General features: G+C 34.8%; 1 protein-coding gene across 1 annotated transcript in view; it reads left to right on the top strand.

Moving 5' to 3' along the window:
- Positions 1-17661, top strand: part of Dhc1 (dynein axonemal heavy chain 1) — a 620756-nt gene that overhangs the window by 165370 nt on the left and 437725 nt on the right. The window contains exons 25-27 of the mRNA XM_090390121.1: positions 2413-2576; positions 8840-9047; positions 17336-17497. Coding sequence (XP_090246247.1) covers positions 2413-2576; positions 8840-9047; positions 17336-17497 — 534 coding nt within the window. The remainder of the gene's footprint in view (positions 1-2412; positions 2577-8839; positions 9048-17335; positions 17498-17661) is intronic.

Here is a 17661-nt window from a genome sequence, read left to right as displayed (position 1 = left end):
TAGATGCAAAATACTCATTCAGTTTGTTTGCTATCTGAGCAGGATCATCAGCAGTCGAACCATCGATGTCAAGTTGACCAATCAGATTCATCCCCTTCTTTTTAGAGTTTATATATAAGTAAAGAAATCCTTGCTGTTTTTCTTAGCATCTTTTGCCAAGGATTTCTCGTAATCTGCCTTCGCCTGCCGAACCTCCTTTGTGACCTGATTACAGATTAACTTATATCTGCCATAGGCTTCTGAGTCGCTTGATAATTTATATGCATCCCATGCATTTTTCTTCTCTGTTACGAGTCTCATTAGTTCATTTGACAACCATTTAGGCCTAAACCTTGAACAATATTTCTTAATAGGTATGAAACTTTTAGTAGCTTCCACGATTAATTCCTTGAATGTTCCCCACTTAGAATTTACTGTTGGTAACATCGTCAGTTGATACCACTGTACAGAATTTAAAAACTGTGAGAGACCACTGTACTCGCCTTTACGGAAGCAAAAACCCTTTCCTTTACCCCTGATGGTAATTAAATCTTTAAGTAAATCCGACGTCAGTACACTGTGATCACTGCCACCTAGTGGTTCTTTTATCTGTAAATTCCTAATACATGAATGATCACTGCTGATAACTAGATCAAGAGTATTACTTTCTCTGTCTGTATGCAGTACCTTTCATCTGTCAACATTAAACTTTAGTTACCATTTCTCAGCCCATCTGCATAAGTTTTCTAGATCTTGTTGCAGTAATATATACTCTGGTAACTGTCATTAACCACCCTGCCAATATTCGTATCATCTGCAAACGTAGACATTATTATACATTATTATGCCTTAGACATATACTTTCACTAGTATCATTAACAAATATAGAAAACAAAAGTGGGCTCATGCACTGAACTCTAGGGGGCTCCCTAATAACCATAGTGCAGGAAGTGCAGTGTTCTTTGATAACCATTCTTTGTCTTCTTCCACTCAGCCATCCCTAATGCCTGTCATTGATATACTGTCCCAGTATGCATTCAACTCTGCAGTAACAATATGTAGATTATCTAATGCTCTTTGCCATTATGAAAAGTCAATTAGTGGTAACAATTTAGTCTGGTTATATATATATATATATATATATATATATATTGGACATGAACTTAGTATCTACCCAAAAAGATAATGTTCAGAAAATTTCTGTCCTCACTAGGCCAAGACAAACTCATTGCTTTGTCATAAATGCTAGAAAGGAGTTTAAAAGTTAAAGAAAGATTTATGTAGTAGGCACAAATGTGCTCACATCACACAAAAACAACTAAATTAGAGACAGGTCACATAAAGAATAAAGGTAATTTTTTGTCCAAAGTTTGGCTTCATTGGTTATGGTTTCCTAAATTCTATAGGTAGTAGAGGTATTACCATCTGGTATTAGCAGAGAATATTTCATTTCACATATTATTGTTGGCTGCCCCGTGAAACTGACATTGAGTGGACTCTGACAGTATAGTTGTTTTGTCCCCTGTCATTTCCTTGGAGAGGTATGACTTGAAATTCCATTGGAGACTGGAGGAATTTTTAAAGGCCTCTTCAATAAGTAGCCAATCACAGGCTTTCACCTGTGAATTATCCTGTGTTTTTCAGGCTATGAAACTTGAAATTGGCCAATGAGCTTGTGTGTGTGTGTGCGTGCACGCACGCACGCACACACACACACACACACACACACACACTTATACAGACATAATAGAAGGAACCATTAATAAATGAAAGTGTTTCTAAATAAAAATACTGCTGATATATAGAGTGTAATGAGAGTTTATGGTTAAGGTTGCTTTCTCTGTAGGCAAGTCAGAACATTGATATCACACAAATATAGTTAATTCTATAGATTATTGGGGGTTCATAGCTAATCAAACAAAATTGTGTACGCATGCATATGCACACCATTTTGTTTATATATGAACCTTGATATCTATCAGGCGCCTCCGTAGCCAGGTGGGAAGGAGCAGCAGTGCGTAGCACACGCTTCTTGATTAGACCGGGGTTCGAGCCTGTCACCACCAAATACGGAGGATGCGGAAAGGTCAGGGAATGACCACCACATATCCTGGAGCAATAGGGCCTTAGTTGCTAATGCTCCTAAAAAAAACAAAAAAAAAACAAATAAACAAATAAATAAAAATTGATATCTATCCTATAACGCTTCAAACAGTTTAATATTCTGTCATGGTCAGAGTTTAAAATATAGCCTTTAATGACACTGGCAGTTCTTGAGTCTCTAGCTTTTACCAATATAAAATAAGGTTGCTCACTATAATAAAATTACTTAACACTATGTAACTACAGTTTTATTAATTTAGTAAGCCACTATATCATCACTTGTGTAACATTTATATTTTATAATATGTTAATTACATTTTCTTTATTTAGGAAGCCAAGCGATTTGCAAGCATTGATAAATCATGGGTCAAAATTATGTCTCGAGCTCATGAGCGACCTAATGTTGTGGAATGTTGTGTTGGAGATGATATGTTAAGGCAATTACTTCCACATCTCCAAGAACAGTTGGAACTTTGTCAGAAATCTCTAACAGGGTATGTAAATACTTTCCTCAAAAGGAGGGTAAAAAAAAGAAAATATCTAACCTATGACAATAAAATTACTTGAGATGCCCAACTGAACTTTATTAAAATAAACGTGTAAAAATAGGTAAAAATGAGTTAAAAATAGAGTGAATAATATAATAATATAAAAATAAAATAATATAAATAAAATACTATATTAAAAACATATTAAAATCAAAAACTTGGTAGCTTTCAAAGCAAATGCCAAATAGCATTGTTATTAAGCAAATGTCATTAACCAAATAGCATTGCACATATTTTTTTTTATTTATTTTTTATGAAAACCCGAAACACAAAAGGTATCAAAACCTATAGTACTTAGTACCGTGCATGGGTTGAAGAAGTATGGGGCGGAGGGGGGATGCCGGAAACTTTGCTCTAGAGACTAAACATGGGTTTCACCACTTCAAGCCTCCAATAAGCAAAGTGGTGGTATTTCACCAGTTGATGAAAGTCATCTACCACCTGGATATGGCATATAAATAGTGAGTTTGTCATGTGATATAGGAATGAGGACATGATGCCCACACACACACACACACACACACACACACACACACACACACACACACACACACACACACACACACACACACACACACACACACACACAATGTAACTAATCAGGATCTATCAGTGATAAATAATGTGCTTTGGCAACAATATTCTGAGTGCACCAGTGCGTTCACTGATGAACACTGCTGCACTCGGAATATTGTTGCCAAAGCACATTGTTTATCACCATCAATTTCTGTAACACACTTCACTTGGAACTATACTACAGAAATTTGTGATACCACAAAATATGGTATTCTAAATTTGTGCTGTAGTCATAAATTCCTCTGATTATGTGTATCTGATTATTTGCCTGGAGTATAAGCAGAATTTTTTTTTTTTTAATTTAAGCATTGGGAAAATTTTTTATTTGTGAAATTTTCAGAATTAATGTTGAATTCAATCTGTCATTTGTAATCTATTTAGCTGACATATGTACATCTTCTGGAATGTTTGCCATCTCTCTGATGGCCATGTATCTTATTTTTATGTGGACTTTGGGTCATAATATTTCAAATTATCTTATGTCCAGAAAGCTATTTTGTTCTTGCTGTTCACCTCAATCTTTAGTTTTAAATCCAGAGATCAAGGTACCCAAGAACTTGAGAAGCAGTGAGATAACATGTCATTTCATCAGTGTATAATATGTTCTTCTCTCAATGCATGTACTGTTTTATCAGTCTAAATTGTATTATTAACAATTTTTAACACTGATCCATACATATAATGGATGCCTTTGGTTTTCTGTTTTGGTCTTTTAAAAATTATGAAAAATTAGAGGAGATTTTCATCCTGATCTGTATTTTTAATTTTTTTATTCATTTATTTGGCAAGATTTGAAATGCCTAGTAAATGCAGTCATCTTGATTCTCACAGCCAGGGTTCCCAGCTACCCTGATTTGTGTGGAATTGTCTCAGACACAAGGGTATTTTCTGCATAATCAAACTCACTTGTGTAGCAGAATAGAGAGAATATATGTATTTTTAAATTATTATTTCTTGAAAAGAATAGTGGAATGCACATAATTATTCTAATTTTAAAATGTTTGCACTCTAAAGTTCCACAATATACGAAGTGTTGTAATAAAGTTCTCAGACCGGTGCTGTTGTGGTCACATTCAATGAGTTTGAAAATAAATGTAAGTGTGATATTGTGATTCAAACTTCCTCCAACAGATGGAGCACAGAGATTGCCCACACCACCACACCCCTCCCCACCCACCCCACCCCACCCCACCCCGCCCCACCCCACCCATCCTCCATGCACTTCTGCCAATGTTAGAAATTTTCTCTTGGCTCAAGTCAGTTAATACTGAGTTGGCAGCTAACTTTTCTGTTTATAAAAAGTGTATAAACTTCTCTCAATTCACCAGTCTTCATTATCATTATTGATTTTTCCTACATCCATCACCAACTTACAATAGCTTGCAAAAGAGAAATTCATTTTTATTCAGTCATTAATATAAAATAAAACTATATACCCCACAGTTCTAAATTACTATGTAGAAATTACTAAATATGCTTTTGTATGTTCCCTTTTTTATCATTTATAGTTTGTGTCAAAAATGGGTGCATTTTTGACATTTTTAATTGTTGCTCAATGCTGTGAACCAGTGCAAATTTTGTACCAGTTCAGCAGAACTTGTTAAAAATATAGAAAAATGCTGTTGCTATTGGATTTTATTGCCTCATAGAGAATGATAAAAGTGAACCTATTATTAAAAATAAGTAAATGAATTTTATATTTTTATAGCAGGTTTGAAGGTCAGCCGTCAACTCACTTCATTACTGGACTTTAGTTTCCATTATTATATAAAGTTAAATGTGTAAACCTTGTACTAACCTCTAATATGCCAAAAAAAAAAAAAAAAAAAAAAAAAAAGAAAAAAATCTACCATTGAATTTTAAAAAGACTATTCACATTTAACAAAGCCTGTAGCTCCCACTGACATTATACACAATCTGCATCACAAGTGACATTATACTGTATGTCATGTGTCATGTCACACATTTAATGCCATATTAGCATTAGCATATGTGCAAGAAAGCAAGCTTATATAGTATCAGCCAAAAAAAAACAAAGGTAATTAATTTATTATTTTTTGGATTTTAGATATGAACACTTTTAAGAGTGAGTTAGGTGTATCCACTAATGAAAAGTAAGAGGACATTCTCATTCTCTGTGTTTTTTTTCTGGATGGCAGGATTTAAATTACCTAATTTAATGGCACACACACCCTTCTCATTTCACCCATCCACTCACTCCAAATGTTTGTCTAGTTCTGCCTTGAATCTGTTTAAGCTATCAACTTCTACAATGACAGATGGAAGTTTGTTCCAGCAATCAACCACCTGGTGGCTAAAGGCAAACTTCTGCACATATATGTCCTGTTTTTGAGATTTGAAAATATGGTGGTCCTGTTCACAACAGAACAAACCTCTCTTTTTCAGAAGTTTCATTTTTATTGTACTACTTTCAGACAAATGCCATTTGTTTAAAAAAAATGATCACTACTATTGTAGCCTGTTTCAGAACTTGCCGTTCCTTCATCAAACAGTAGGTAGTCTCTAGTGACAATTCCCTGACAAAGCAATGAAGTTGTTGATAAAATAGTAATGAAATTGTTTTATGTGGAATTCCACACAGTATGTGAAATTAGAATCTGAAAATCATGAAATAGCTAATGGTAGTGCCACTGTCTTTTAAATGACAGTGATACTACCATTAGTTATTTCTTAAAATGTAAAAGTACCAAAGCTACTCATGGTAAAGTGTAGTTTGATCTGACATTGGCATTAGATTGCCATTAAATTAGGTAGTTTAAATCCTGCCATCCAGAAAAAAAAACAGAGAATGAGAATGTCCTCTTACTTTTCATTAGTGGATACACCTAACTCACCCTTAAAAGTGTTCATATCTAAATATCATATCCAAAAAATAATAAATTAATTACCTTTATTGATTGCTATGAAATGATGCCAAATGAAGGTGTTTAATTATTTTTTGGATATTTGATTAATTTTTGATTATTGGAACATAGTAGACAGAATTCAGTTACATTCCAATTGTATAGTTAATACATATGGTAAATAACATTAATTTAAATATATTAATTTTTCTATTATATTTTCTCAATTGCCTCTGATTAGTGGAGTTTATAACTTCATGGTTATGGCCACTAAATACTGAATGCTGAATGTTCATAACAGTGTGTACACACGCACGCATGCACGCACGCACGCACACACACACACACACACACACACACACACACACACACACACACACACACACACACACACACACACACACACACACACACACACACACACACACACACACACTTTACCCTAAGACAACAGGCAGCTGTCAGTTAGAGTTTGTAGAGCCTCGACCTAAATTAGAGGCCTTAAACATTCATCATTTATACTAAATGATAAATCTGCATTTTATAATTCATCTTTATTTTTTATAAGACTTTTTAGACATGTTTGTTACATAAAGCGCTTGTTGTCCTCACTGTCTCTCTTCCTCTCTCTCTCTCTCTCTCTCTCTGCACATAGTAACTTATAGAAAGATTTAGCATTAGCTTATGCATTAGCAAGGGCAACATGATGCAAGAAAGCAAGCTTATATAGCATCAGCCGAATAAAAAAACCAAAAAAAACCCCTTATTTCACCCATCCCCTCACTCCAAATGTTTGTCAAGTTCTGCCTTGAATCTATTTAAGCTATCAACTTCTACAACGACAGATGGAAATTTGTTCCAGCATTCAACCACCTGCTGGCTAAAGGCAAACTTCCGCACATCTATCCTACAACCGTCTTTCCTCAATTTGAATTTATGCCCTGTCAGGCGATCATTCTGAGCAAGAGGAAGAATCCCATCAGCATTGAGTATGCTCAAACCATTCAAGGCTTTATACACCTCAGTCAGATCACCTCGCAGGTGCCTAGTCTCCAGACACTGTAATTTGCAAAACTTAAGCCTTTCTTCATAAGAGCAACCCTTTGTTCTGTTCATTAATCTTGTTGCCCTTCTCTGTACTCATTCCAACAGCTCTACATCCTTCTTAAAATGAGGCTTCCAGACCTGTATACAGTACTCAAGGTGTGGCCTGACCTTATACTAGGGGATAATCACCTCCTTCTCCCTGCTAGAAAAATTCCTGTATATAATTGACAAGACACCATGAGCTAATCTTGCAGACCGTCTGCATTGCTCAGAAAACTTCATATCTGCCTGCACAATTACCCCCAGGTCCTTTTCTTTCTCTACCACTGTAGGTGTGGTACCACAGAATTGATACGTTATTCTGGGATTACTGCTTCCCATATGTAGTACTTTACATTTGTCAATATTATATTTCATTTGCCACCTCTCAGCCCATCTGCTCAACTTTTCTAGAGCCTGTTTCAGCAGTGTACTGTCATTACTGTCATTAACAACCCTGCCAACTTTCGTATCATCTGCAAACTTGGACATTAACCCTAATATACCATCATTGATATCATTTATAGATACAGAAAACTACAATGGACCCAACATTGAACCCTGAGGGACTCCACTAATAACATTAGTCCACGAAGAGCAGTGTCCATTGATTACCACTCTCTGTCTTCTCCCACTCAACCATCCCTTTATCCATAGCAGCAATTTGCCTCCAATACCACACTGTTCCAATTTGTGCAGCAATCTTCCATGATTTGTCAAGTCATCCCAGATATTTAATTAAAATTAAATAGATAGAACTTCAACAGTTATTTTTTTTTTTTCTTACATGTCACATGGGTTATCCATATACTGTATATTTTAGCTAAAGCACTGGATATGCTTTTACTGTACACACACAATTCACCAATGTGGTGAATGTGCAGAAATGATATGTTCTCAGTTCATGCATATGAAACTTGTTTTGCTTTTTGAACAGTGTTTTTTTGTTAATAGTTTGATAAATATATAAATCATGAATTATTACTAATTTTCTATTACATTAATAAAAGCAATGTGAAATAAAAGAAATGTGAAATACTAGTAATATTTAAAATTGTTATTAAAATCCAGAAAGAATATATAATTAAAATGCATTACAAAATTGTTGACCACATGACCACATACTATGCTTTTTATAAAAAATAGCAAAAAAAGTTGCTGTTTTTTATTTTATTAAATCACAGAAGATCCATGAAATATGTGTTGCATTTCAATTTTTATTAAAAAACTTGTTTGTGATATAAACAAAAGGAGTACTAGCAACTTGAAAGTAATTGATAGAATTAAGGATAAAAAATAAACACACTTATAACCAAATCCAGCTAAATGGAAGAAAGTTCTGCATGATCATATCTGAAAATTTGAATATGTTGAAATTTCTGAAATATAAATTTGTTGGAATATTTGAGCACGTGTACACACTCAAGGATTTTGGGGGTAAAATGAGATCTCAATACCAGATTAAATAACCAATGTCTTAGATTGCATGCGCGCACACACACTGTTTTTCAAATATTCCTTATTATTTAGATTTTGATGTTTTAGAATGTGAATTTCTCTGAAAATATATAAAGCAGCAGAGAGTGTTTATTGTTAGAAAAGACAAATATTTAAGTTTTTTTGAAAGTTTTAAGTTTTTGTTTTTTTAAGTTTTTTTATAATATGCAGATTTATGTTCCACAGATATCTGGAGAAAAAGAGACTTCTGTTTCCCCGATTTTTCTTCGTATCAGATCCTGCTTTACTAGAGATCCTTGGCCAAGCTAGTGATTCACATTCAATTCAGGCACATCTGATGAGCATTTTTGATAATACTAAGACATTAACTTTTGATGATGATGAATATAATACTATACTGTGCATCGTATCATCTGAAGGGGAGAGTATAAAGGTATTAAAGGATTAATTTCTTTAAGTAACTTAAATCTAACAGTTTCAGAATGAAATTTTTGCAACCTTTCTATTCCAAGGTGGGAATGGTAATGCAGCAGGTGAAATGCTAACAGGCAACCTCTTAGGCAATTTAACTGATTCATGGTCTGAGAGATTGTTTGTTATTATTTCTAAAGCTGTTTCATTTCCTATGGAAAATATTTGCTGATCTCTGAATTTTAATGTATTTTTATATGGTACTGAGTGTTGTCAGGGGGGTTCATTTTCACTTCATTAGTGGGGGGAGAGTATTGAGTTACATTATAAGGGCTATGTATAAATATAGTGCAAGCGCATCAGAAATACTTAGCTATATCTGAATAAATCAGAATATTAGCAAAACAGCATCGTTTTAAGTTATATCTCATATTGTGAATACCTTCACAACAAGTTGCCATGATATTGCACTACTTCGAATAAGTAACGCTTCAGCTAAGGAGAAGACTAATGTTACTTATTCTCAGATGGATACCACTACCCAGACGGCACCGTTTTGAAATATGGTATGGGATAAAGTTCTCGGTTATCTTCATACTATCCCTATTAGGCTTAGAAAAGAGATAAAGATGTAGGAAGGTGATAGTATGAGAGGTAGAGGAAGGAAATGCCATAGAAGGAAGAAAGGCACAGTTGCTCCTTCAACTCACACTAAAAGCTCATATATTCCTTGAATAGGCAACGCTTCCCCAGTAGAGAAGACTGTGGTTACCTATTTGAGGAAACTCAGCTCCTTTGACTCACACACAAAGCTCATATATTCCTCGAGTAGGCAACGCTTCCCCAGTAGAGAAGATTGTTGTTACCTATTCGAGGAAACTTAGTGGCCATCAGGCCCCCAGACGGCACCGTTTCAGGGCTATTTGTATATGTGTGGGATAATAACTCGGCTATCCACTTGTCCCTATTAGACTTAGAAAAGCAAAAAGGTAGAGGGAAAGTAATAGTTGGAGTGGAAGAGGAAAAGAAACGGTGTAGAAGAATGAAAGGGATAGTAACTCCTTCAACTCACACCACTCAAAAACTCAAACTACACAAATAGGCAATGCTTTCCCAGTGGAGAAGGCTGTTGTTACCTATTCTTGGAAACTCCGGACATCATCAGGCTCCCCCTGGTGCTGTTTCAGGGCTATTTGGCCCTTCTTCGGTGGGTAGGTAGGTACCCAAGTGATGCAATGATGGAAAAATAGTTATGAAGTATAACTCCACAATATGAGAGATGCCTGATGGTGTATCATGTATTTAGACTCTAAAGCATTTAGAGCATAAGCCTCAAGCTATGGGAGAGTTAGGACTATGTATAAATGTAGTGAAAGCACATCGGAATTAGATTTAAGTGAAAGCATTTTTTTGAAAACTGTCTTTCTTCCATTTCTGTTTGACCAGAGAAAAATGTATATATTGTAAAAGAAAAATCAAAATTCTCGTGCTATGTACTTGTGATTTTTTGAATCAAATTGGTTCCTGTATGATAATTAATATTACAAAAAGTTTTTGATACACATTGGGTTAACCAAGTTTTTGAAAACATCAATACGACACTTTGGCTTCTTCATCTATAGTCTATTTAACAAAACCAAGTAACTTTTTACCTTAATTCAACATTGCCAAGCAGTAAGTACTCTTTCATTTGGCAAATTTGGCCAGCAGGCATATTTTGTTTTTTACAGTTCAAACTATATGTGGCTCTGAGAACTTAGTCATTTTCTGTTGTGCCTTATGCTGCTCATTTGTTTGGGTCTTTCCATTGTTCTTTAAATGAAAGTTTACTGTCTCTGTAGTGTTTTCGCATTCTTTTATCAGTACTGACTGATCAATTTCCAGCTCTCTCTTTGAACCCCTTATTATTTCTCCTAGCATTTCATTCAGAAAAAATTTCACTCTTATGATTTCATTTGGCTCTTTTCGTCTTCTATGCAGCTTTATGTATAGCTCTCACCTCACTCTTTCATTATCAAATCATATTCAACTAATCTCCTTTCATAAAAGAGCTCTTAAAAACGTCATTGCTGTTCTCTCTAGAATTTTATCCCTGATATTGTTTTTATTCCCTATTAGCTGCAACCTACTGAGATTATGTGTGGCATTTAGAAGGCAGCAACTGAGGCTGACGTAATGATACATACTTTATCTACTTGCACTGTCTTTTAATTTTCTCTTGCTTTGATCTCTTCTTTGCTAAGTATTTTCCTCATTAATTAGCAGAACAGTTCCTCTCAAATTTTATTTGAGAAAAACTATTCTATTAATTTCTCTTTTGTTGATGATACCTTTGTGATTCATTTTTGTTTGTATGAAGTCTCTTAATTGCCTCACGTTGCTCCTTTCGTGTGACATAACAAACATTATATATTATCCACTTGGACTAGCTTTGGCTTCTACCACATTATTCTTCCCTAAACATATTTCTCTTTTTAGTTTTGTTTGAGAGGGGGTGCTCTGCTAATATCTCTTTTGATAATATCACCTTTGCTGATCTGTTTGCATCATTTATTCTAAACTTTTGCCACTCCTTGCTTATAAATTCATAATATACATTATATTTCTAATGTGAAAATTGAAGGGCATTACTAAATAGATTAAGAGGAACAGCTCAACTAAATAAAGAAAGAGAAAACACTTCACTGTGTGCTTTAAGAAATGTTTATTAAATAAATAAATAAATCTTTATTGTGAAGTACACAACACAATATCCCATTATGGTGACTAGTGCCAGGGGTTCACATATAGGAGCTTGAATAAACAGACTGCAAATACAAAACAAAGTTCCTCATACAAGAGCAGCATACAAATACAAAACTAAATAATGAATACAATAAGGATTAATGAGTATAGAAAAGTGCTAAATATCAGTTTGATTTTGTTCGCTGATCCTAGGGATAGGAAATGGGAGCATTGTAATCTTCTTTTAGAAGGTCAGGGATCATGAGCAAGGAAGGACTTGATGAAGTTTAATCTGTATTTCTTATTCTTTATCAGGCTATCAAAGTCAGCATCTACACAGTTCAGGATGGTGAGCATCTGCTTGCAGGGGGAAACCTGGCAGTGAGTGCAAGCCTATTGTGGTGAGCCACAAGTGTAGGTGACAATCTTAAGCTTGGCTGTGGGATTCTCCAAGAGCAGGCATTCAAAATGTTTGAAGATGATATGTGGCCAGTGTGGAGTTTGGATGTGAAGACAAACCTCTTTTGCATGATCAGGGACTTCACCCTTGGGATTTCCAATGCTTGTGCTATCTTCATTGTGGTGGAGGGAAGCAGACAAAGCTTGGTATTGGCCCATTTCAGTAGTGAGTATTCAGCGGTGTCCTGACTGTCATTTGAAATTTTTGAAAGCTTCTATTTCTTGTAACAATTGGTTTTCTTTGAAGCTGTTGTTGAGGTCAGGAGTTCACCACGACCTGGAGCGAGGAGCCACTGTTACTCGTTTGGTGGCAGCATAGTCGGTGGCAGATTTGATCCACGATCTGGATAATATTCACCACTGACTATGATGTTAATTGACTAAGGTCGCAGTCAGTGCAATTAAATGTAGTCTAAACATTAACAGAAACATAGCAATTTTGGATCCTAAACAGAAACATAGCAAATTTGGATCCTAACATAACCTTGCTTTATGATCACTTTTTTTGAGAATTTTGAATATGGGAAGAAAACTAACTAACTACACAGAATTACAAGCTGCTTATAATCCTTTTTTGCTACCTTTTTTTTAATTATTGCCCCCTAAAGGGCTTTTTTAGATTATTTTTTCCCAGTTCCCCCCCATTGAAATTTTAAACAAGAAAATACTTTATACTTACTCTTTTTATTCAATGGGATCCCTGAGCCTAATGCTTCTGAAATAAAAGTTCAATGTTCGGTATGATGTTAGTAAGTTTAATTCTAATGTATCCTCTTGAACATATATCAATTCTGTTAATTTCCTTTGTTAATATTTTATTTACTGAACTAAAACCACTTTTAGGCATATAAGATGTTGGAAAACAAAGAAGTACTTTGGCCATTTCAGACCACATCATTGGATAAAGAAGTTTAGTTGTTTTTGATCCCTACAACTTAGCCATTCTACTGTTTTTGAATTTATATTTGTATTCTTCGTTACATTTTAATTCAATGAGTTCTTCATGAATTTCTTCACAAGCAGACCAGCATCACATCCAATTGGATCTAACATCCATGGCTTTACTTTGAAAGAAAATAAATCCGAAAATTTATTTTTCATTTTGCCTTTTAAAGAACACAAGTGATTTGAATAATTCTTAAGATCATTCTTGGTGTCAGGTTCATTGATTTCAGCTAACTCTTGCATAGCATACTTCATTAAGTTTTTGAAAAATCCAAGCCATATAAGTATATTTTGATTTTGTGTTTGCTGATCTCCTTTGCTAAATCTGTCTCTCGTTTGCTTTCTAAAAAACTAATTATCATATCAAAACGGTGTACAAATCTTATTAGACAGTTTCCTTTAGAAAGCCATCTGACTTCTGTATGTAAAAGAAGCCTCACATGGTGTTCTTTATTATCAACACAAAATTTTCTGAAAAGGTGATCATATTTGCTATGTGACTTTATTTTATTGATGGTTTTAATAACTATACTGAGAGATTGATGAAGAACTGGACTAACATTTTTTTAAACCAGATGATGGTGCACAATGCAGTGCATTGCAAGACCTTCGGGACATACTTCCTTTAGGTGGGCTATAAAACCTTTATGTCTTCCAACCATGGGGATAGCACCATCAGTGGCACAGGATACCAAATTTTCTAATGGTACTTGTTTTCATCAAACCATGTTTTCAAATCAGCAAAAATGAATGCTCCGGTACAGTCAGTTTCTATAGATTTTACAAACAACATCTCTTCTTGTAATTTACGATCATCATCAAAATAATGAACGTATGCCATTAGAAGAGCCTTATTGTCAGTAATTGTGAATTGATCAATCTGAATAGAAAATTTTGTCATTTTTAGTTTGTCATTTAGCTGTTCTTCAATGTTAACTGACATCTCATCAATTCGTCTTCAAATTGAATTATTGCTCAATGACAATGCTTTTAAAATACTGTAAGGATTTTGATTTTTTTTTTTTTTTTTTTTTGTTATTTGTTGGCACATCGGCTTCTGTGGCCATAATGCACAAGGATTTTGATGCATCACTGTTGAAATTACAGTCTCTAATTGCAGGTTGTATAACAGTCTTAGCAGCTGTATGAGCACTACCAGTTTTTGCAATGATTTCTGCAATTTTATAAGATTTGTTTGTGTTACTTCCTTCTTAAATAAGGAAGTAACAGCGTTACATTACTCAAAATTCTGTTTTAAATTTTTAAAATATTCAATATGTTTACCAACTTTATCAGGATGTTTCCTTTTTATGTGATCTAAAAGTCTTGATCGTTTTATAGCCTCATTTGAAAAAGAACTATTACACAGAAGACTGTGTAATAGTTCGCTGTGCAAGGCTGTTGTGAGTTAAATGGGCTTTCAATAAAACCATAAGCTAGATATTCATCCAGATACTGTCGACACTTTTTCTTTTCAGCACTTGACATGACTGATTTTTTTTTTTTTTTGTAGTTATTGGCGCATTGGCTTCTGTGGCCATAGTGCACCTCCCAAGGTTTTTTTCAGTACTTTGATCCAAGCCTGAGGTGGGATTCGAACCCGCCTCGGGCTTGGATTGCCAGGCAGGTGCTTTACCCACCTAGCTAGCCCAGTTGGCACATGACTGATGATGGGTTGAATAACTACAAAGGATAAAATATAAACTATTTTTATTTAACTCTTATAGCCCATGTCAGTCACAAAAGCACTGTGTTTCAAAAATAAACAACTTCCACAAGGAAACAATAAATCAGTACTAATTGTCACTTAGAAAGTATAAACAATACACTGAAACATTTCCTCATCCCATCCATGCCTCATATATTGACCAGTGAAACAAAAGAATGAATAAATAAACCATGCCCACCACGCCACTGCCAAGGTCGCAGCTGTCAGAATGGTGGAAACGCCAGGGATTGCAGAGACATTACCTCTGAAAGCACTTGGGCATTTAATGTCTATGAAAAGCAAGATGGTTGAATTAAATCATGCCCACTGTTTTCCTTTTATCAAAATATCTCACTCACTCCTATTATAATATACCTATATGTTAAAATTCAGTTGTCTCAGGGAAAAGAAAACCCAATGAGAGAAATTAAATATTAAGGAATAAGATGTCATCAGGTAGTGTTGAACTTTAGAGGGCCACAAACCATTGTAATGCCCATGATTTTTTTACCCCCATTGAGAATCCCTGCTGTAGAGAATGTGATCTGATTGGGTAAAGTGCTTTCAGAGAGAGAGAGAGAGAGAGAGAGAGAGAGAGAGAGAGAGAGAGAGAGAGAGAGAGAGAGAGAGAGAGAGATAAGGAATAGTTTAGTCACCAATCCTGCCTCCTCTTTGCTACTGGTATGTCAGGTGGTATTATGGCTGGGGAAGCAAGTCCTCCCCCCCCCCCCAGCTGCCATTTTTCCTCAACCAAAACTCCTGGCCCATGAGTATGACCACATTATGCAGTCATTAGACAAGTGCCATTATAAAAAGGCCTGAAAATATACCTAAACCTAACTAGCAACACCAAAATATTTTTCATAATTATTATAAGACATTCTTATCTAACAACAGCAGTTCTGTATAAGGCAGCTTGAAATCTCTGATAAATTATGATAGAATTCTAAATATCTGAATACCAGTTATCAGAAATTTCAATTAATCAAAAATTTTCAATTGGTTTTTTTGGCTTAATTGTTTTTACTTGTACTCCTAATTTTGTTCAAAGAAACTACACATTTAACATTTAACTCTAAGAAACAAAATTATTGTATTAATTATCTGAAATGCAGACAGCATGATAATCCATAGCAAATGATATTAATACCATTAATAGCAGAGGGAGGGTGAATATATTAGAATTGTGGAATAGCTTTGAAGCAATAGCCACAGAAGCCATGAATGCATTTACCATTAAGAAAATACAGCATGAGAGGGATGCCAAGATCTTGTGAAGAAGTGATTCACCCTCCCTCTGCTATACTCAGTTCTTCACAAGGGTTGCTCTATAAGCTGGAACATGTTGAGATCAAGGAAGATCCTTAATTGGATTGCAGAGTGGCTGCAGGGCAGGAGGCAGAGGGTTGTAGTTAATGTTTACTTTTCAGAGTGGGCTAATGTAAGAAGTAGGTGTCCCTAAGGATCACTTGGATTACTATTGTTTCTGATTTTCTTATATGATATTTACAAAAGGATACAGAGCATAATGTTAAAATTTGTAGATGATATCAAGACCAGGAGGATAGTTAATGATCAGTTCTAAGCAGTAATTCTTCGGGATGACTTAGAATGGCTTCAGGAATGGTCAGGGAGTGGCAGATATGCTTTAGTGCAGCAGAATGCAAGTTCCTGTACGTGGGGAATAACAACCAAAAACAAAAATGTACATTTGATGGGTTTGAAATAAAAAAAGTGCAGAAAAAAGGGATTGGGAGGGGAGCTACAATACAATGGATATGAAGTTCACCACACAGTGCAGACAGGTGACAAGGAGAACCCTTGGTGTTCTAGTTAGGATTTATCAAACATTTTCTTATAGAAATAAGGAAGTCATAATACCGCTGTGCAAGGCAATTATAAGGCTGCAATTGGAATACTGAGTCGAAGTATAGAGCTCGTATCTAAAAAATACATCGAACTTCTTGAAAGAGTGCAAAGGTGGTTATGTGCCTGGTGAGATGGGCATAACGGCATCTGTATGAGAAAAGATTTTGAATATGTGGATTACAGAACTTGGAAACAAGGCAATTTAGAGGGGATGTAATTCAGGTCTGTAAGGCTCTGAGTTGAGGGGGAAGTAAAATGAATGAGGGCAAAATTTTCACTGTTATAAATGATTCCAGAACTAGGGGCCATAAATTGAAATTACTGGGAAAGAGGTTTAGACAACAAGTGACAATATATCTTATCAACAAGTTGTAATTACTAGAATAAGTTGCTTCCATGGGCAGTTGAGGTTTACAGCTTGGGTAAATTCAAGTCAGCTGGATAGGTACCTATGTAAGGTGAATATCACATTGGTCATTGGTAATTTATTAAATTTTATTATTATAATTGATTTTTTTTTTTTTTTTTTTGGCTGGCACAGCAAAAGCCTGGGCTTCCTTGTATCATATTACCAATACTAATACTATTGTCTTTTTGCATTCTAGCTTGATAAACCTGTAAAGGCTGAAGGAAATGTAGAAATCTGGTTGATGTCACTCCTGCAGATGGCTCAACAATCACTACACAAGATTATTCGAAAAGCTGCCTTAGCTATCCAAGATACACATTTCACATTAATGGAATTTCTGGATACTTATCCAGCACAAGTAAATTTATTATATTTTCTGAAATATTATTGTATAGATTTATTATGTAAATAGATTTTAAATGTATACCAAATTGCACTTTAATTCAAGATGATTTTTTTTATAAGGGTACTTAATTATCAAGTAATTAATTATATACTACTTATTAACTGAAAGTTTTCTAT

This window comes from Mastigoproctus giganteus, chromosome 2 (assembly GCF_048544385.1).
Source record: "Mastigoproctus giganteus isolate SK-2022 chromosome 2, ASM4854438v1, whole genome shotgun sequence".
In the NCBI taxonomy this organism is placed as follows: Eukaryota; Metazoa; Arthropoda; class Arachnida; order Uropygi; family Thelyphonidae; genus Mastigoproctus; species Mastigoproctus giganteus.
Note: the sequence above shows the minus strand (reverse complement) of the source record. Positions and strands in the feature narration are given on the sequence as shown.